The 19,464-nt window shown below is 41.3% G+C and overlaps 1 protein-coding gene across 8 annotated transcripts in view; it reads right to left on the reverse strand.

The window, feature by feature from the left end:
• YAP1 (Yes1 associated transcriptional regulator) overlaps window positions 1-18,683 on the reverse strand; it is an 86,109-nt gene extending 67,426 nt beyond the window's left edge. For 2 of the 8 annotated variants that reach the window (XM_057399776.1, XM_057399775.1), the window contains exons 1-2: window positions 18,050-18,683; window positions 14,990-15,237 (exon numbers count right to left, since the gene is read on the reverse strand). In XM_057399776.1, the coding sequence (XP_057255759.1) occupies window positions 14,990-15,237; window positions 18,050-18,367 (566 nt within the window). In that variant the 5' untranslated portion in view covers window positions 18,368-18,683. The remainder of the gene's footprint in view (window positions 1-14,989; window positions 15,238-18,049) is intronic. The other 6 variants (XM_057399778.1, XM_057399771.1, XM_057399772.1 and 3 more) reach the window with 4 other exon arrangements.
• Between the last annotated feature and the right edge of the window lie 781 nt (window positions 18,684-19,464).

Here is a 19,464-nt window from a genome sequence, read left to right on the forward strand (position 1 = left end):
GATTTTTTTTTTCAAAAAAAAAAAAACAAACAACAAACACCTAAAACAAAAAAATTCAACCACAAAACCACCACACACACACCTTGCTGACTTCAGCTGAATCTCATTCACACATCGAATTTCTAAGTGCAGCAAAGCCAACTTTACATATGTTGTGTGAGCTTTGTTTTGCTGCTTTTAATTACCAGTCCTAAGATGTGTATTGGTGGGACTGGAAGAACCATTGCGTCACCCTAGTTCAGTTTCTGTGCTACAGAAGGTGGTAACTCTACACAGATGTCTGCAATAAAACTTCTTCAGTTTCAGTTTACAAGTGAAACACCGACACTTTTAATTCCCCCTCCCCCTATAAGGCTAATTAAGAACTGCTTTTCCCCATGATTTTATTTGCCAGGTTTGAAGTTCATATTAAACTACATGTTAATGCATGGCTTTTTTTTTTACTAAGAAAAAAAAAAGCCCACAAACAAAAAACTCCAATAGCCACTACCTGCCCCCCACCCAAAAAAAAAAACCCACCATCCAGACCAAAGATGTTACACAAACTTGTTGATGCAATTGCAATTGACGTACCACATACTCCTTGGAAGAAGACTGACATCTTCTGTTAAAGACAGTGAAATAGGTCATCATGCACCACATGTCAGACTACTTCATTCAATGAAATTTGTGCTTCTATAAACAGCATGGGAATGCAAATTCCACAACAGAAGATGTTGATCACGTATCTACAGGAGCTCAATCATAAATTTGTGGGTTTTTTTTAACCAAATGTCTCAAAAAATAAAGAGTAGAACTTTGTAGACTTTTAAAGCTAATTTTCTTGAGTACTGCAGTTTATCAGCTCTTTGAATTTTAGATTGAGAATAGTTTTGTTGAGCATCATCATAGGTGCTAGTATGTGGGTAGAAATTAACTGAGAAACCTCTTTTCTGGAGGTTCATAATAGACTCTGTATTAAAGGAAGACAAGAATAGATGTTATGCCTTATTACGGGCTTACTCTTGGAATAAGAGTGTTTAATATTCACCATGAATTTGTTTGCGACTAGAAAAAAGAATAGTGCTTAGAAACTTGAGTCAAGAATTATAACATTCAATAATTTTTTTAAGTATATACATCATATCTCCTGTAAATGTAGTCTTATCATTCAACTATTACTTGAGTAAGTCCCATGACAGAAGAGTAAGAACAGGCTTCAGTTAAACCTACTTACTGCAGACAAGAGACATAGATCAAATGCTGTCTGATGCTGCCTGGGTTAGAGCAATATAGAATGCACCTATTCGTCCATAGGAAATGGTAAAGTATGATTTTGCTTTGCAGAGAATAGTATTGACAGTAATTGTAAAAAACAGGCAAATTAAAAAATAAAAGCCAAAAAAAGAAAAACAAACCCCCCCAAAAAAAAAAACAACAAAAAACACCCCACAACCAATAAGCTCATTCTCTAAACCTCAAAATCCATTTAATACCTCCCAAAGAGTAAATCAAAACTGGTTTACTGGCTCCAAAATTGTATTTGGTATTCTAGGAAAATATCACTATAAATGTGGGGGGAATACATAATTTTTTTTTAATGGCTCATATCATTTAGTACAGTTCTCTGATAAAAGTCACCAACACTGGACAAATTATTTCAACATTTAAGAATAAAGTATTTGAGGTTTGATTATACTGAATTTTAGATTAGCAATACTAAAATGCATCCACAGTACTTTATAGATTAGTGGCTTGTTTTGAGCAAAAAGTAAAACTGAATTCCTGTATCAGATGGAAGGACTCCACATGCGTCTCTCTTTAGTGGTTAAATCACTGATTTAAGGCTTAATTTACTCTCATGCAGTGTCCATCTCTACTTCCTCCTCTAAGCAGTCACACCATAAACTGGATCAAAGAGTGGATCCATCTGAAAGGATGAAAAAAAAGTCACTGAAGAAAAAAATTTGCATATGTCTCATGACACAGCTACTCAAGTAGTTATGCCAGCACAACAGCAGCTATCAAATTCAGGCTGCCACAAAGTCTACAAATGAAGCTGACTTTCCCTTCTCAAAGCCAACCTATCCATAAGTTAAAACATCTTTAACCTCATTATGCCCTGCTCTCTTCCCATGAGTTTCCTTATTCCCATCCCATGGCACTTGAAAGTTCTCCAACAGCTGACTTGCAGGGAAAAGTTAGAAGAGTAACTAGCAATAAGAAGCAGGGACCAGGACCTGCAATAGACAAAGTACCACTGCTGATGAAACAACTGCATCCATGTATAAACAGCTTCCTTAGATTATAGGTCCACTACTTGACTCAGCTGTGAAGTGATTTAAGACTTTTTTTCAAAATCAAACTACATTACAAACAAAAGAGTCACACTCCCAATGGAAATATGTTTATGTTCCATCTAGTTCTCTCTTTCCTCTGTGCTATCTTGTAGGGAAACCTGTAATTACAGAACACCAATGTACAAATATGGAGGATGATTTCAGAGACAAGCAGCAACTTCTTCTATTTTGAACAGGATTCCCTGATATTACGACTTAACACACAACATACAGATCATTTAAGCAGCCATGTCACGTCCTAGCTGAAATAAAATTACTGTTGTTACACATCCAGTAACGTGCCAGAGCTTCAAACAAGTTAAAAGGAATGGCATAAATATGATCACAACGGTAAACAATAACCTAGAGAACCAATATACATCAACTGGGCATTCCAGAAGGGAAGTCCTGTATTAACAACTGTGCACATACAGGACTGCAAAGCACCGCACAGTCATTTGGATAACATATTCAATGAAAGACAGAATGTGGGATGTCACCACACACAACTACCTTATGTATATGAAACAGACTGAGCAAGCATGGTGTGTTGACCCTAGCTGGGCACCATGTGCCCACCATATCTGCTCCATCACTGCCCTCTCCTCAGATGGAGAGGGAAAAAAAAAAACAATGAAAGGCTCATAGTTTGAGATGAGGACAGGGAGAGATCACTCGGCAATTACCATCACAAAAAACAAACTTGGCAAAACAGACTTGACTTGGGGAAATAAGTTTAATTTTTTACCAACAAAATCAGAATATGATAATGAGAAATAAAAAACAATTCTTAAAAAGAACATCCCCACCTCTCCCTTCTTCATGAACTAAACTTCACTCCCAAATTTCCCTACATCCACCCCCTCAAGCAGGGGGCAGGCCGGAAGACAGGGAATGGGGGCTGTGCTCAGTTCATCATGCATTGTCTTCTTCCACCTCAGGAGAACTCCTCACTCTTCCCCTGCTCTACCATGGGGTTTCTCCCCAGGAGACAGTTCTCCATGTAACATGAGTAGTTCCCATAGGCTGCAGTTTTTCATGAACTGCTCCGGCCTGGGTTCCTTCCATGGGGTGCAGCCCTTCAGGAACAGGCTGCGCCAGCATGGGTCCCTTCCACAGGGTGCAGTCCTTCAGGAACAGACTGTACAGGGCCACAAGTTCTGCCAGCAAACCTTGACCACTGGAAGAAGAAAGTGCCCATATGAACCACTGAAGCTTTTTTCTGACTCAAGACAACTGTCCCTCATTATCTGATTATTCACTGATGCCACACTTGAAACAACATATTCAATATCACAAAATCGACTACAGATGATCGACAACCTTAATCTCACAAATTTGGAGAGCCAAATACTTCTGGTTACTGAAACATTGTGAAATACAGACACACAGCATGGCATATTAAAGTAAGGCGTGAGCACCTGATACTGAGATGCTGGGAAGGACAGCATGGTACAGACAGAAGCTATTTTGTAGCTAAACTTAAAACTATGGTATGAAACAGCTCTGAAACAAGGTTGTGATCAAAGTTCTTTCAGCACTGCTAGAACCAAGTATATGAAGAAACATAACTCATCTCCCAAATACCCTGACATTGCTTACTTCTCTAATGACATACCCATACAATTCAAAACCTACATATGTGCATTGTATCAGTCACAAGAAATTTTATTCTAGAAATGCATCTCACTTGGATCTTTTCTTGAATGACATCCACCACATCATTTTATCACACCAGCAGACTCCTGCTTTCTTGGAGCAGCTCCCAGATATAAGCTGGAAGCAAGTGCAGATGACCTTTCCCTTTCAAGATGAATGTACCAATAGAAGTATTTGCACCCCAAAGTTCATACAGAAGACACAACTTCTGGAGACACAGTAAGCATAGCAGGCATTGTGTTCCAGAAACTGATGACTAGAAGAGCTGAACAAAAAAACCCAACACTTGCTGTTCCTAATTAAAAAGACACAACAATAAGCAGCTACAGGTTAAGGACAAGTCCTGATATGACATGAAAAAACAGTTACCAATAAGAAATAAAGAAACAAAAACAGAAGGGGGGGAGATCTGGCAACTTCAGCACCAGATCTAGGCCTCTGGCAACTTCCATAGGGGCCTATACACTGGGATCTATACAAGAAAGAGAAGCAGCATCACAGAGTTTCACCATGACACAAATTTACTCCTGGTCAACTGCTAACTGCAAAGAACTGAGTGGGGAAAAAGTGTAGAGAATAAAAGGATAAGCAGCAGAAGGAATAAAGTGATTTTTTATTTTTTTTTTTTACTTTTTAAATGAAAGGATTAAAATGGTGGCTGTTGTAAAACATTAACCTTTCATCTGAAAAAAAAATGGAAAAGGCTTACAGAAAGGGGGTCACTGAGGAAACCTATCCCAGGAAGACCCAGCATGTTAGGACTCATTCAACTTTCAAAGGAGGTAATTTCCAGAAGAGAAGATAGCAATCTTGAGCAGAACAAATATGCATCAACTGTTAATTGTCACTTCCAAAATAAGAACTGGGCACCACTGAATGAAGCTGATGGGAGCCAAGCTTAAAACAGAATGAAGGCGTTCCTTCATGTGCTGGATCGACAACTAGTGAGATTCTTTGCCAAAGCATGCAGCAGATGCTGAAGGTTTCTGTGGCCTCAAGGGAAGAAAGCACAAGTCTTGGAGGACTGCTGGAAGCTGCAATGGTTCTTAAGGTATCACATATGCTTGCACTATTCATAGCTGTTGAAAGAAATTTGCTCATGACCACTTCTGGCAACAAGATACTGATCTGGACAGACTTGGTTTGATACCTATATGAAACAATACAGCATTACCATCTGATACTGCAATTCAGCCTTGCTATGTCTGCCAAAAGCCAAATACTGGTTCTGTAGGAGCCACTGGAAGGGTAACAGCTAGGAAATTCTCAGCTGATACAAATGCTGGGCAGGCAAATGAGCTAAACAGCTTTGACAAATAAATCGGTTTTGAGGCAGAAACATTGCCTCAAACAGCACAGAAGTGTTACACTGACCTAAATGAAAAGCTACTAGTCCTAATGAAGTGTAAATTAAAAGATTACTTTATGAAGCACAATGCAACAGCACCAGTTGATACTGCACAACAGTCTGTATATATTCATGGAATGGCTCGGGTTCAAATTAGATAATCTTTAAGGCCCCTTCTAACCCCTGCCATGAGCAGGGACATCTTCCACTAGACTTTACATTCTTGATAGAATAATTGCTTACAAGAATTTGCATATTCTTTTGCTGCTTAAAAAATAGACAAGCTAGAAGTCAAAAACTGAACAGCATCTACACAATAAAAGAATGTGTGCATCTGTTATTAGAGAAGGTGTATCTTACAGTTTGACTAAATGAAAAGACACAAAGTATATATCTACCTACATATGGTTGGAATACTTTCACCAGCAGTGCATATGTAACTGAATGGTTTGTATTCTAAGCTCTCATAACGTCCTACCACAACTGCAGATAAGGGCAATAATAAATTCAACCATACTTACCTGCAGAAATTGTTAAGAAGCTAGTTATTTCACTAGTTATGAAGTAAAAGTATCATGCATTAGCAAAATGGTAAGTTCACTTATATCTTTAATTAAAGGATTTTACAAAGTTACAGGTGAACATTACCACCTACAATTGACATTTAATCCATTGAAACAACGAACTGTACGAGTTCCTCAACAAATACAACACAAAGCTCATCACGTCAAGACCATCTAACAGCATAATGAAAAATGGGCACAAATTTGAATTGTGAACTATTTTTTAAATGAACGTAATTAAGACTTCCTTTAGATAGTTAATAGGGATGCTAAAATGCTAATTCTTAACTGTTTATGCTAAGGTCTTGTTTTTTCTTTCCTTATGCCTAGGCCAGTGACTAAATCACCAGGATATTGTGAAATATCCAACAGATTTTTTCCACCTATTAGTCATTACAGCTTTAAAAAAAAAAAGACAAAAAAAAAAACCTCACAAGCATACAATTGTAACAGTTCACCTAATACCACAAATCTGGAAGCTCCTGCCCTCTGTTACCTAGTAATTATATGGTGCCAACATCTTAGGTCTGCTTTAGAATAATTTCAGAATAAGATTCACATAAGAAGTGAAAACCTGAAAGACCAGTTACAACGGGTAACCCTTACTTCAGTCCAAATGTCAACACTCACTGGCTAGAAGAGTTTAAGTGCCATACACAGATGGAAATTAAGGATTAAAAATCATCACCAAATTATGCGTGCATCGGATACTTAGGTTTATAAAGTTATACATATGACTGATTGATGGCTTGGCTTCGCGAGCAAAGATAGTTATAGTAACTATACCATCAGCACTGTTAGTAAACACATAAGAAATTTCTCTTTTATTCTATTTCTTACCATTCTAAAGAGACTAAACAAATGTTGGAATGAAAGTAATTGCAAAGGAGTTGCCAATCAAGCTCTTCAAATAGGAACAACAAATAAAAAAAAATAAAAAAAAAAACACCCAACATTGAAAAGTGAGGTCCTTTGAGAAAATATACCTGTGAGTTGTTTCTTTCCTTTACCCAAAGGACTCCATTTGCCTCTACAACCAAGGATTGTTTACTTTCAGATAATGTCTTATTACGTCATAAGTGTCCGATTTTACAACATGCCTGGAAAAGGCAAGAAGTTTACTTAGCATTTCAGTTACAACAGGTAATCAGAAAGGGAAAGGCATCCTTGAAGCAGTAACACTCCTTAAATAAGCTTGTGTAGTGCAGACAGGCTTCCCACAAAGCTCTCCATAAATCAGAACCCACTGGAAATAAACTAGCAAGAGTAAATGACCTTTGACGTTCTTACAGAACAGTTCAGTGGAAAAAAAAACTGGCTTCACAATCACAATGTAATAATCAATAACAAACCTTAACCACTAATACTGATCTAAGTTACCAAACAGCACGTCAAAGGCTCAACAAAAGTGATCTGGCCTTTCACTATGACACAGCAAGGTCTCATTAGTGAAATTAAACCAAAGTCCAAGATTGTTTTCAAGACAGCTTTGTCTCCTTAGCAACTGGCATGACTGGCAGGCACTATACTGGTAAAAGTCTTACTTTACAAGGCAGCTTTATATTATTAGCTTGAATTAGCCAGCAATTTGGAAAACCTAGCTATACTTGCCCCAAACACAGCCTGAAGTAACTCGGTTAAAAGCCAAATAAAACACCAGCAGAGTCAATCCCAGAAAACAGACTCCAAGAAGCACGTCAGGAGGCAATGAGACGACACAGGCTAATCACACCTTTCAAAAATTCCTGTTCTCCAAATAAAACTTCAAGTTTTATTAAAAAAAAAAAAAAAGCTATCAAGTACAGTTTTCATAATAAAGATATATTGCTCTAGATTCCTTTTTAAATACTTCACAAAAAAAAAAATAGTTTAGCTGGTACATTTCCCAATGTAGCCTTACATCAAAATGAGGTTTAAAAAGTTGTTTGTGAGAGAATGTCCTGCCATTACACGGCATCTATCCGTTAACATTCCAATATGCAGCCTCCTCCCAAGAACTGTATTTCACATTATGCTATATACCCCCAGGCTGTCACATTTCCCCTACAGACAATTCTGTCTTTCTCTTGGGTCAACTACATGGTATCCTGACCACATCCTGGGGGCACCTGTCAGAGGATTGCTACTCCTGTGAATTTCCTGCATTCAGCCAAGTAAAATTTTCTTTAAAAATTTAAAGATTTAAAATTGACAACTGAATTTCTCTAAAATTATTTAGATCATTTCAACATTAGGGTTTACAAAACTATTCGCAGCTGGTGAGGGGGGAAAGGTAGGAGGTAAAAAGGAATAAATAACCCACACACACATTAAAAGAGGGAATAATATTTATACAAATAGTGAAAGACAGTGAGTTCCACCATTAATGAGCTTTACTGTGTATGTACCTTGGATTGTACAAACAATAAATGCAAATATATTGGAATTTATCAAAATAAAAGAATGCAAAACAAATAGAAGCGAGTTACTATCAGTTTCAAAAGGTTAAACTAAATCTAATTACATCATCTGAATTTGTTCCCAGCTAGGAAGATAAACACATCCAGTGTGTCTGGCCACATATAAAAAGCAGAGAAACATCTCTAGTTTTGGCTGTCAGCTCTCTATAGCTGTTTACCTCATTTTGTAGGGGGAGGTGCTAGTCTTAATCAAGAGCCTAAAAGAAACTGCTTGCAGTTAATGTCACACTAGTTTTAACAGTTACTCTTGTATTTCAACCCCAAGTAACACATCTTGCTCTCCTGGGTGTCATCCAGTAACTGATTATGTTTGATATGTGAAAATATTTCTTTGGGAGCAAACTTTAATTTTACACATGACCCAATTTAGGTCCTGCAATTCAGTATTTCAGCATCCCCAGTGCTAGGAAGTTGCTTTCTCTGACAGTCTACTGTAAAAATGCACAAGCTGGGTAAAAAAACCCACTTGGCTTGCTCTGTGACAGCTTTTAAAGCTTTGCAGCTGTTGCACCACAACTGCAAAGGAAACTGAGCACACTATAAATGGAGGGTTTCTATTTGGAATTCATTTCCAGAACAGGAAAGATAAGTGAGAAATGGATCTTGTAAAAGTAGGTATGATTTTACCCACATATGCCATTGATCAGTTCAATTGAATTTACCCATTACAAGTATTTTTTTGCAAAAGCTGGTGGGGTAGTGCCAGTCTTACTTTCACAGGAACTTTCAAATTAACATCCTCTTATTATTTTACTGCTTTCTATCAAGTTGGAATTTCCATGATGTGACTGATGGGTTACAGATTACCCTATGCTACAAACCAGATGACTACTAAAAAAAATGCAACTGTAATTCTTTGCCATCTTCAACATACAGAAGAAGAAAGGCTACAGGATAAGAGTCCAGAAGACACTCATCTTGATTTAGATCAAATTCTTGTTTGTCTTTAGAAAAGGTCAAAACCTGAGAAAACAGAAGTGGTTCCATAGTGGTGTAATTGCTCCCACAGAACTCAACACTACTACTTTTAACCAAATATAACCTGACAACGTCTTTTCATAAGCAGAATTGAAGAAGCATCTTTTTTAAACATAAAATTCTGATTAAACTTGTATCAGAAGCCTCATTACTGATCAGAGAGAGACTAAGATTTTTCTTACATAGAAGACTTATAAATAAGATCTCTATCACAATTATAGCTTTCAACAGAATACAAAGTTTACAGACTTAGGTAAGATAAAACTGTTCTCAAATTTGATTCAGGAGATAAGAAAGTATACAAATCAAAACTACATCAGTGTTCTCAACAGCTAAACGAGATGTAATTCCGATCAAACCCATAACGGAAGTCATCTTTAATGAACATTTGATTAATACAACCCAATTTTTCCAAGCATGCCAGTACCTTCTCTATCCACTGCATGTATATTCAGATTCTATTTAGATTTCTAAGACATATATTCTACAGCTGGCACATCCTCCCCTACAGTATCAGGAGCTTTCAGCAGATGTTTAATTCAGTGCTTTCAGAGTTTACTGGAAGATTACGACAGGCATCAAATCAGACACTATAAAGCACAAGGATTAATTTTATGAGAGAGATACTGAAAGGCCAAACCTGTAGGAGGAAGAAAGGTACAGATCACCAGCTGATTTAAAAAAAAATAAAATAAAATAAAATCCTCAGCGATAAGGAATGCCAATATGCTTACAAGTAAAATTCAGCATGTTTTCAGCCTACCTTAAACCACATCTATTAAACTGCTGCTGCAATAGTCTTATAAAATCACCTTGTATGGCAGAAGAGTACTGAAGGCATGGACATCATCCTCTGCAATTTTTCTTAAGCAAAACAAAACCAAACACAAGAAAAGCACCATGTGCCATTGTTTTCAGTGATGCCCACCCACTAAGCTGGCTATGAGTTTTCTGAACTCAGAGGGCTGACTATGTACTTTATCCTCCTCCCAGCTCAGGCTCAGTGCTAACACAAACAAGGCAAGTTTGCCCTTATTATTCTTCTGCCTGTTTAAAGATACTGTTCTTTTGCAGGACTCTTCAAAAGTAAGAGGTAGAAGATACGCACTTAGTAGTACTGTCTTCCAAGACAAAAAAAAAAAAAACCACCCACAAAAAACCCTGAAGTTGCCAAAAAACTTCCTATAGCATGTTTTACTGTAAAAGTTTAACTAGTATTTTTCCTCCAGTTACATTCTGAAACTGACAGTGCCCATTTTCCCCTGCACAGATTTCGTGGCCTTTTTTTTTCCTCCAGATCATGGATCTTACGAATGTTTTCATAAACACACAGAAATCATCAATATAAAAATGAAATTAAGTTGATACATTACAAATAAATTTTAACAAATGAAAAGTCTTCAACTGCGTTTTAGTATAAAAGGTGTAAAAGAGTGGACAAACTCATCTAAGAGCAGTGGTTGCAGTTTTGGTTTCCTACGATACAACTCTTAATGACAAACTAGCCTGAACTGTAGAACCATAAACACAAGATGTTCAGAACTGATGGTTCCAAACATGCATTTCCCCAGTATTCAATAAAATATGAAACTGTGACAGCAGTTTTTCCTCTACGTATCTTCAGCCCTGGAAGACTTAAGATTACTTTGGGGGGTTGGGGGGTAAGGTGAGAATGAACAGAGCAGATTGTATTGGTGTTGTTAGTGGGCGGTTCTAGTCCAGGGCAAAAAGGGGACCCAAGAGAAATCTAATGGGGTTGCTGGTTATTTTTCATGTGTGACATGAAGAAAAAAAAAAGCACAGCAACAAACTTCCCTCTTATCTTAAAATTATTTGGTTGCATAACATCCAAAGCCATGCCTCTGATGGAGCACATAAGAAACATGTAACAACAATCTATTCTTAAAGTTTCTGCCAGATGGGTAACCACCTCAAACACACCCACAGATACTAATGAAAACCACCTTGGCCTCCTTCAGGAAGTCATTCAACACTTCAGAGAAAAAAATAGGAAGTTGTTGATAAACTGCTTGCAAGAACTACTTCCTGTAGGAAAAATAATTACAAGACTTGTTTGCTAGACAAGCATTTAACTTCTCCTCACACTACAAAATGAGAATTATCACACAAGCTTTGTAATAATTAAAAGCATAACAAGAAGTTAAAACAATACAACAGTAATTCTAAAACAGAGCAAAACTTTTTTCTCTCTGCAAGTTGCTGTCTTCTACTCCCATGGCATATTATCTTTTGCCTAGAGAGCAATCCCCTATCTTTCTCCATAGTTCACTGAAATGTCAACCAGCAGCTGGCTAACAGGAAGCGGTTAAAAGCAATGTGGTTGACATCACCACACAAACCAAGCACATCTTTTTTACTGCATGTTTAAGAACAGTGCTAAAGCATTTCACACAGCAATGCCGAGATGACTCAGATGTAACCACTTACTAACCAGGCAAGGCTTAGCTTATGAGTTGTTTAAGTAGCAGTTTGAGTAAAAAACAGTATTGGTTTCACCAACTGTTTAGCAAGCGTGTCTTCACTCACTGGCCAAAATCATCTGTATTTCACTAATAGAAAACTATACTGCAGAATCCTACTTAAAACAAGGAGATGAACACCAATGACTGGAATTCTGGCAAATCATATGTTGGGCATTCCCACACAGAGGGGTCTATTTGTTAAGATGACGGATCGATTTGCAAGAGTAGCTCTTGTTCAGACCCTATACTACCGCTCTCAACCTTTTGTAATGCATATGTATACATGTGGTGTGTATACAAAATACCTGGCCAAATAACTCTGTGCATGCGTATAAATATACAGACAAGTATTTTCACTCCTATATGCATTATTTTCGTTTCTTTGTGCAAACTACCATGCTTGCAGTCCTTGACCTATTGATTAGTGAAAGTGACTATATTCCAGTCCATATTAAGTGCAGTACTCGATTTTATATTAGTCTGTTTGCACTATAGTATATTATGATAACTATAACCATAAGGCTTACTGACATCTGGAAAAAATCTAATACTGTTACCTATTCTGCAAAGATCTTTCTAGAGCCCAATTACTAGACTGTTCATGGAGTGGCTACAGAACAGAGTACATGGAAACAAAGAGCAATGCAGCCAATCCAATAAAAAAAGCTGAATACTTGGAAGACACACCAAAAATCTGCATATGGTAAAAGGAACCACATTAAATGTATTTAGCATCAGGAATCTCAGCATTCAAGCTCTGAACAAATGTTTAAGGTATAACTACACATGATATGAGCTTCAACAGGCTTGTAGAGATGAGACAGAATTTACCACTCAACACTGAAAAAAGCTCCTGAAATACAAACTTGCTACTTAAAAATAATTCTTACATTTCTTTGGATTTCCTAAATATGCAAGCAAACATTTTGCTAGTACTTGAAATGCTTTCAGCAAATCTTCATAACACCATAACACTAGTGAAGTTGGTGGATGTCACCTGTAGATACTAGTAAGCAAACTTTTAGGAACAAAAAAAATGTTCTTCAGGTGCTAATAGAGCCTTCAGAACTATCCTTGTTAGACTCTCCCTTCCCACAGTATCACCCAACGAAAGCAGAACGAAAACAGCCCGTTTCACTGTTTATAATCTCCCAAGGTCAGCATGTGACCCGGCAGAGAGAGGTTCAAAAAGCACAGCCTTTATTTTTCTTCCTAACAACCTGGTTTGTTTCCACTCCTTTCCCCATCAAGACACATCCTTCACAGCTAGCAGCTCTTTCAATCATTTACTTTGGATGTCTGCTTGAGAACAAACGATCTTGCTCATGCAGATGAGTTTGCCAGACTTGTGTGTACTTTCCAGTCTCAGTCTCTTTATTGTTCTTTCTGAAACCCGACCCTTTGAAATGGATACCAGGACACCAAGAAAGGACGAAAAAAAGAAAAAAACATGGCAGGCTAAAAAGAGTTTTGCGGTAATAGTGAAACTGCAGAAAAGCTTTCTGGAAAAAGAAAAAAGTATCTTTCACTAATTTTACCTGAATGAGCATAACTTAAAGAAAAATCTGCTGCAAGAGTGTGAAGTCATTCTGCATCTCAAACTTCTACTTCCTGTAAAATTAGCAGTGTTATCAAAAACAAATATTTGTGACAGTAAAACTTTAAATCAGCTATCTATTTTTCACACTTCATAAGCTGCTTTTTAAGAGCTCTCACTAGCGCAGTCAAAAACAAGGCTTGCTTCTCATTTCCAAACTCAGTCTGTGCTTTCCTCAAGGTCCAGTGAGCTACAGGTCTCAAATGGCATAAACCTACAGGTTCCAAAATACCTGTATTTGTGCACGCTGAAGAGCTCATGTTGCAGAATACGCCAATTTGTTCAACATCACCAAAAAAAAAAAAAAAGAAAGAAAATCATATATTTAAGATCTACAGCTAACACTCATTTTCACACTCGTAATACAGAATGATTGTTTTCAAGAAGTAACCTTCAGGCTCAAATAGTAACTCTTTTTAGTAAAAAAAGTGATGCTAATTTCTCTGTATGGAAACACCATTGATACAGGAACAAGAAACAGTTTTAAGAAGTTGTGCAAGTTCCATTTTCATTGCAACTTTGTTTTTGAAGCTACAAACAACCACTGCAATCAAAAGCACGTATTAATGACAATGTTTTAGCAAGAAAGGTAGGGATAAAGATGTTTCTCTTGGCTGAAAAGTTTTATATAAATAACACACTCTGGTAACCCTCCTCTCTCCCGGCCCTGAAAATGATATATAATGGTTTATTTAGAGACTTGCAGTTTAATTAACTGTTCAAAATATAGTCAAGATATTTGAGGGCCAATTCTATGTCTTGGTGGGCACACTTTCAGAAAGAAGGACAAGCTCCTGCTGTTTTAGAAAACTACTCAGCATAAAACAGAATGCTTCCTGATGGAATAGGTGTCAGATGGCTGGCATGTGTAACTTCTCTTCAGTTATAGAAAAGGTGATACTAATTTCACCATGTGAAAAAGCTACAGCTGTTAGAACAAGAAATGATGTTAAAAGTTCTGCAATTTCCCCTTCACTGCAGGGAATGTGGACCAGTTCAGAGTTACAGACCCAGCTATTGCAATCAAACATACGCATTCATTTCCTCACGAGTAGACAGCAGGCAAAAACGTTTCCGTTGCTTACTTACACTACTGTCCTTATTCAAAAAATAACGTAGTTGATATAGCCTCACTACAATTGTTTCTAAAGTTACTCTGTATTTTTACATCTGGATCACAAAAATGAGGTGAAATGTACTTTGACCTGCGTAACAACTCTGGCAAGATTCACCAAATCCAAAACTCACATTGTTTAAAAATCACTGTGTGCATTTCACTGATTTTTAGCACACAACACAATAGATAACATTCTTCAGCTAAGATTAAGATAGGGTAAATATTCACAGAGTACCATACAGTTTTCAGAAACAGCAGAGAGCCGATTTGGAGGAATACTGGAGTTGTAGGATCTCCTACTTAAAGTCAGGCGCGTGTTTTTCAAAACATGTGTTTTAAACCCAATGAAATCTACTAAAATTCAAATATTATAAAATAAAACAAACAACAAAAAATGTAACAAAAAAAAGTCACCACCAACAAAAAAGCATCAGAGATACAGCCAACTGAAGACAAGTTTTACTTACTTAAGGAAGTATCTCTGTCCAGATGGCGTCTTAGCCATCTCCCAACCTGGTGGCAAAGGCACATCATCAGGGATCTCAAATGAAGACTGGCGGAGATGTTGAGAGGCTGGAGCTCCAGGTCCAGTCACTACTCCAGAGGGTGTAAGTGTCCCTGGAGAAACAGCTCCCAGCTGCAGCGATGCTGGAGAGGAATGAGCTCGGACATGCTGTGGGGTCAGGGCTCCTGCTGTCCCTGCATCAGTGCTGGCCTGCCAGGAGTGAAATTATTCCCATTAAGACTCTCATATTTCATCAGAAATGCAGCTGTCAGACGACATTTCATTTTAAAGGAGCCTTTCAGAAGAAATTAACAAGTTCATCATTCTAAAGTTCTACTTATTTTCCGCTTACTGCTGGTGAAGAGAGCCTCTAAGTAGGCTGGTAAATTAGCATCACAAAAGCCCTTGTGTAAGTCAAGAAATATTAACTATAAGTACGTGCTAAGTGTCTTTCGTTTTATTTTGAAAACTGGAGTTCTTACTCCCTGTTGCAGGGTTAAGAGAAAAGCTTGCCCAAAGTCAGCAGACCTCATACAGCACGTTGCATGGTACGTTACCACCCATTTCCATTGCACTCACTGCCTGGTGGGGGAGTCAATCACAACTCTCCTTTTGAAACAGGGGTCAAGGGCACCCACACATACATCCTCTGCAAGTGTTTAAAAGGTTTCACAAGGAGAAAAGTAACAAAGAAATGCCAACTGACAGCAGTGAGATCCATCAGAGAAGACTCCTGAACTCAACCATATAAATCAGCTATACCACAAAACTGAAGACAGAATTTCCTAACCCACACACCAACTGTGCTTTTAAGGGTATAGGGAGCTTATAAAGTCTGTCCATACGTCAGCCAAAGCAGAGGTTCAGCAAACTGTTTACACAATCACAAATGACTCACAAAACCATTCACCAGTTACCAGCCATAAGTACACAGAATTTCCCTGCGAGTAGTGTACCATGAAACAGCAGCTCTGAAAATGGATTAAATCAATATCGAGTTTACGTTATATATTTACTAATTAATTTTGTAGATACACCAGAACAATATGGACACCTACAATAAGATGCATGTATCACAGCCTTTGCCACACCTCTCTACTCAAGGTATTGCACCATGTAAGGCCCCACTTGCATTCCTACAGAGACTGACAATTCTGTAGGGAAGTTTCACGTATTAAACTGGAAAAGAATTAGCTTACATTCACATTTAGACAAAATACACAAGTTGTAAATCAGCTGAATCTGAGGCGTATTAATTCTTGAAAAACAGGGCAAACTACAGAAACTTAAATACTTTTTCTGTTTAACAGAATACTTCTGTGGCACAACTAAACCAAAAAAAAAAAAATTAAAACAGTTGTATTTTAAAAGACAGTCCACAGTGGAGCAAATTATTCTCTGGCTTTAGCCAAATTTCCAGTTTATGTTATAGGAACCACCAACTGTTACAAGGCAGAGTGATCCAACTAAACATGCATTACAGATGAAGAAAAACATACACAAGCAAGAGAACGCTAAGCTTAAAAGTACAAGGTGTATTAATGTCACACACATTAAGTGCATTTCAAACACAATAGCTATTTCACTACAGTTACTGTATTTGACACAGCACCAAGCGTTAGCTGAACATATACCAGAGTTCACATTTGTACACAACGGAACTGTGGTAAGAGCTGCACAACTTAAGAAAAAAAACCCTACACAAAATAACCTTATTCCTTGCTGGATTTCAGTATGCTATTAAAGGCCTGCAACTCAGAAGCAAACAAAACTACAGGAGCAACTCAGCCCCACCCCGTTCTATTTTCTTTTCAGTCTTGCAATATGAAGGCCAGACTGATTTTTTCTAGTATTTGGAAAATGAATTAACTCCTAGGCCGAGAGTATGTGCCAAAGGTTCAGACTGAAGTGAACTTCAGAAGCCAAGTCATAAATCCTTCAAAACAGAAGTTTAATAATGGAAATGTTGACAGACCCTTAACAACAAGGGTACCAGTACACAGAGCAAGTTTCACTCCTACTGGCTACACAGACAAAGCGACAATAGCCAATAATAAAACGTATTTTATAGCTTAGCAACAAAGTTCATTACTTAATAAAACACTCGAGTAGGCACAGCCTCCTTCCAAAAAGTCGGTAACTGCAGCCTAAACATTAACTCTCAGTCGCACTCGCACCAACACTTCGGTCTGGGCGCAAAAGTCAGTCGAAGACCAAACGCTCCCGGAGGCCGAGCCCCGGCCCGGCCCCGCATCCCCCCCTCCCCCGCCTTCCCCTGGGCCCGGCCCCCCACCCCCCGTCCCGGCCCCGCCGCTCCCGGCCGCAGACTTCAGGGCCGCTGCTGCCCAGGATGCAGACCCCTACGCCGTCGGATTTGACGGGCCGCTCGGGAGTTAACTCCTTAAATTAACGTGTGTATTGGGGGGTTTAATCCCACTCAGCCCAGCACAGCGATGAAATGGTGGCACAACTCCATCCATATTGTTTGACGGCGCTGGGGGGGGGGGGGGGGGGGGGGGGGCGGGGGTAGAAGTTTGGCACAACCGCGTTACCCTCCTGAACAGACGGGCCGCCCCGCGCCGCGGGAGACTCGGACCTCACAACGAAACCCTCCCCCTCTTCCGAGCTAAGAGTTTTCACTTCAGTTTTAGGGGCTCCCCCACCGCCGCCTCCCCGGACCGGCCGGGAGAGCAGCCGGGTCTCGCCACAGAGCGGATGTGGAGTCCGAGGCCCCGCCGGAGACGGAGCTGGGGCCCGCGGCCGCCGGCTCCCCCTCAGCGTCCTGAGGCGCGGGCGGCGAGGGGCCACACGGAGGGTAGGGAGGAGGAGGAGGACGGGCTACCCTCAGGGCGAGGGAGGAAGCGCGGCAGCGAGCGCCCCGTCGGGCGCCCCCCGCCTCGCTCAGCCCCGCAGAGAGCGGATTCCCGCCCCGGCCCCCCTCCCCCACAAGCCTCCCCCGGGAGGAGCGCGGCGGCGGCGAGGAGAGCGATCGCACGGACAGGCCACCCCCCCCCCCCCTCACCTGGCGGGAGTGGGCCTTGGGCTCAGGCGGCTTGAAGAAGGAGTCGGGCAGCTTCCGAAGCCGCATAGGCAGCGTGTGCGGCACGTTGGCGCCCTTGGGGTTCATCACGGCGTTGAACAGCGCCTCTAAGTCGGTCTCCGAGTCGCCCCGCACATGTACGATCTGGTGTCCCGCCGGGGGGGGGCCGGCGCCTGGGGGCTGCGCCGCGCCGGACGGGGCCCCCGACACCGCGCCCGGTGGCTGCGGAGGTGCCTGCTGCGAGGCCGGGGGCTGCGATGCCTGCGGCGGCTGCTGCTGTTGAGGCTGCCCGGGATCCATGGCTCCGTCGGGACCCCCCGGCGCTTTCCTGGCGGGGCTCGACGGCTCAGAGCCCGGATTCCCGGCCCCGCATGCCCCGCTCCCTGGGCCGCGTCTCGTCCTTGCTGTGGTCGGTGCTTCTCGCCCCTCGGCAGGGAAACCGACCCAGCCGCAGCAACTAGCAAAACAACTCTCAGCGTGCGGCTCTTTCCCGAGTGCGGCCCAGCCCGGCCGGCGCCTCTGTCCCGGCGGCGGAAACTAACTCGCACAACACACCAAACAAAAGTTCGGAGTTACGCCCGCCCGAATCACTCTCCGCCGCCGGCTCCGCCCCTCCTGAGCCCGCCCGCACCGTATCCGACCGAGGCAGCCCGGCACGGGCTCAGCCCTCCTATGCGCGCCCGCCTGCACCGCCTCCCGCCATGGGGCCGTCCGGCGCTGCCCGCCCCCTCAACCCCCGAACCGCGGGCACGCCAAAGCTGCCTTACGCACGCGCTCGTGCGTCTCCCCAGCACCCCTCTTTGAGGCCCGCCCGCCCTCCGCAGGCACGGAGTGGTGCCGCCAACCAGAACTTTTATTTTCCCTTCCCGAACTTCTATCCCAACTTCCAGGATCCCGCCCCGCGCCAGCCCGCGACCCGCCGCTGCGCACGGGCTGCTCCCGACCGCGCGTCCCGACCGCAGCGGGAGGGTGGGCTTCGAGCCGGGATCCCCGCTCTGGGGCTTCCTCCGCAGCGAGAGCGGCCGCTGGGGCCGGCCTTTAGCACACCCAAGGGAGGCCAGACCCTGCCTGGCAGCCCTCGGTCCCCGCCTCACCTGGCGGCGGCGGCGGGGTGCGTCACAGGGCTTCTGCCGCTGCTACTGCGCGGGATGGAGCGTGGGCTGGGGACTAGGGCCGGCAGGCAGGGAAAGAGGGATGGAGGGATGGATGGATAGATGATGGATGGATGGATAGATGGCCGTCTGACAGACTTTCATCGGGGATTTCACTGGCTCTGGAGCCTCTCCATGCATTTGTGCGTCTTGATCTGAAAACCTGGGTCATGAAGGGACGAGACATCTACAGAAGAAGCTTTTATTTGATCAGAGGTGAACGGAGATGTGACAAAACTGCCGAGA

This window comes from Pezoporus wallicus, unplaced genomic scaffold (assembly GCF_028554395.1).
Source record: "Pezoporus wallicus isolate ANWC-B61680 ecotype Strahan unplaced genomic scaffold, APGP_CSIRO_Pwel_v1 scaffold_6446, whole genome shotgun sequence".
NCBI lineage: Eukaryota > Metazoa > Chordata > Aves > Psittaciformes > Psittacidae > Pezoporus > Pezoporus wallicus.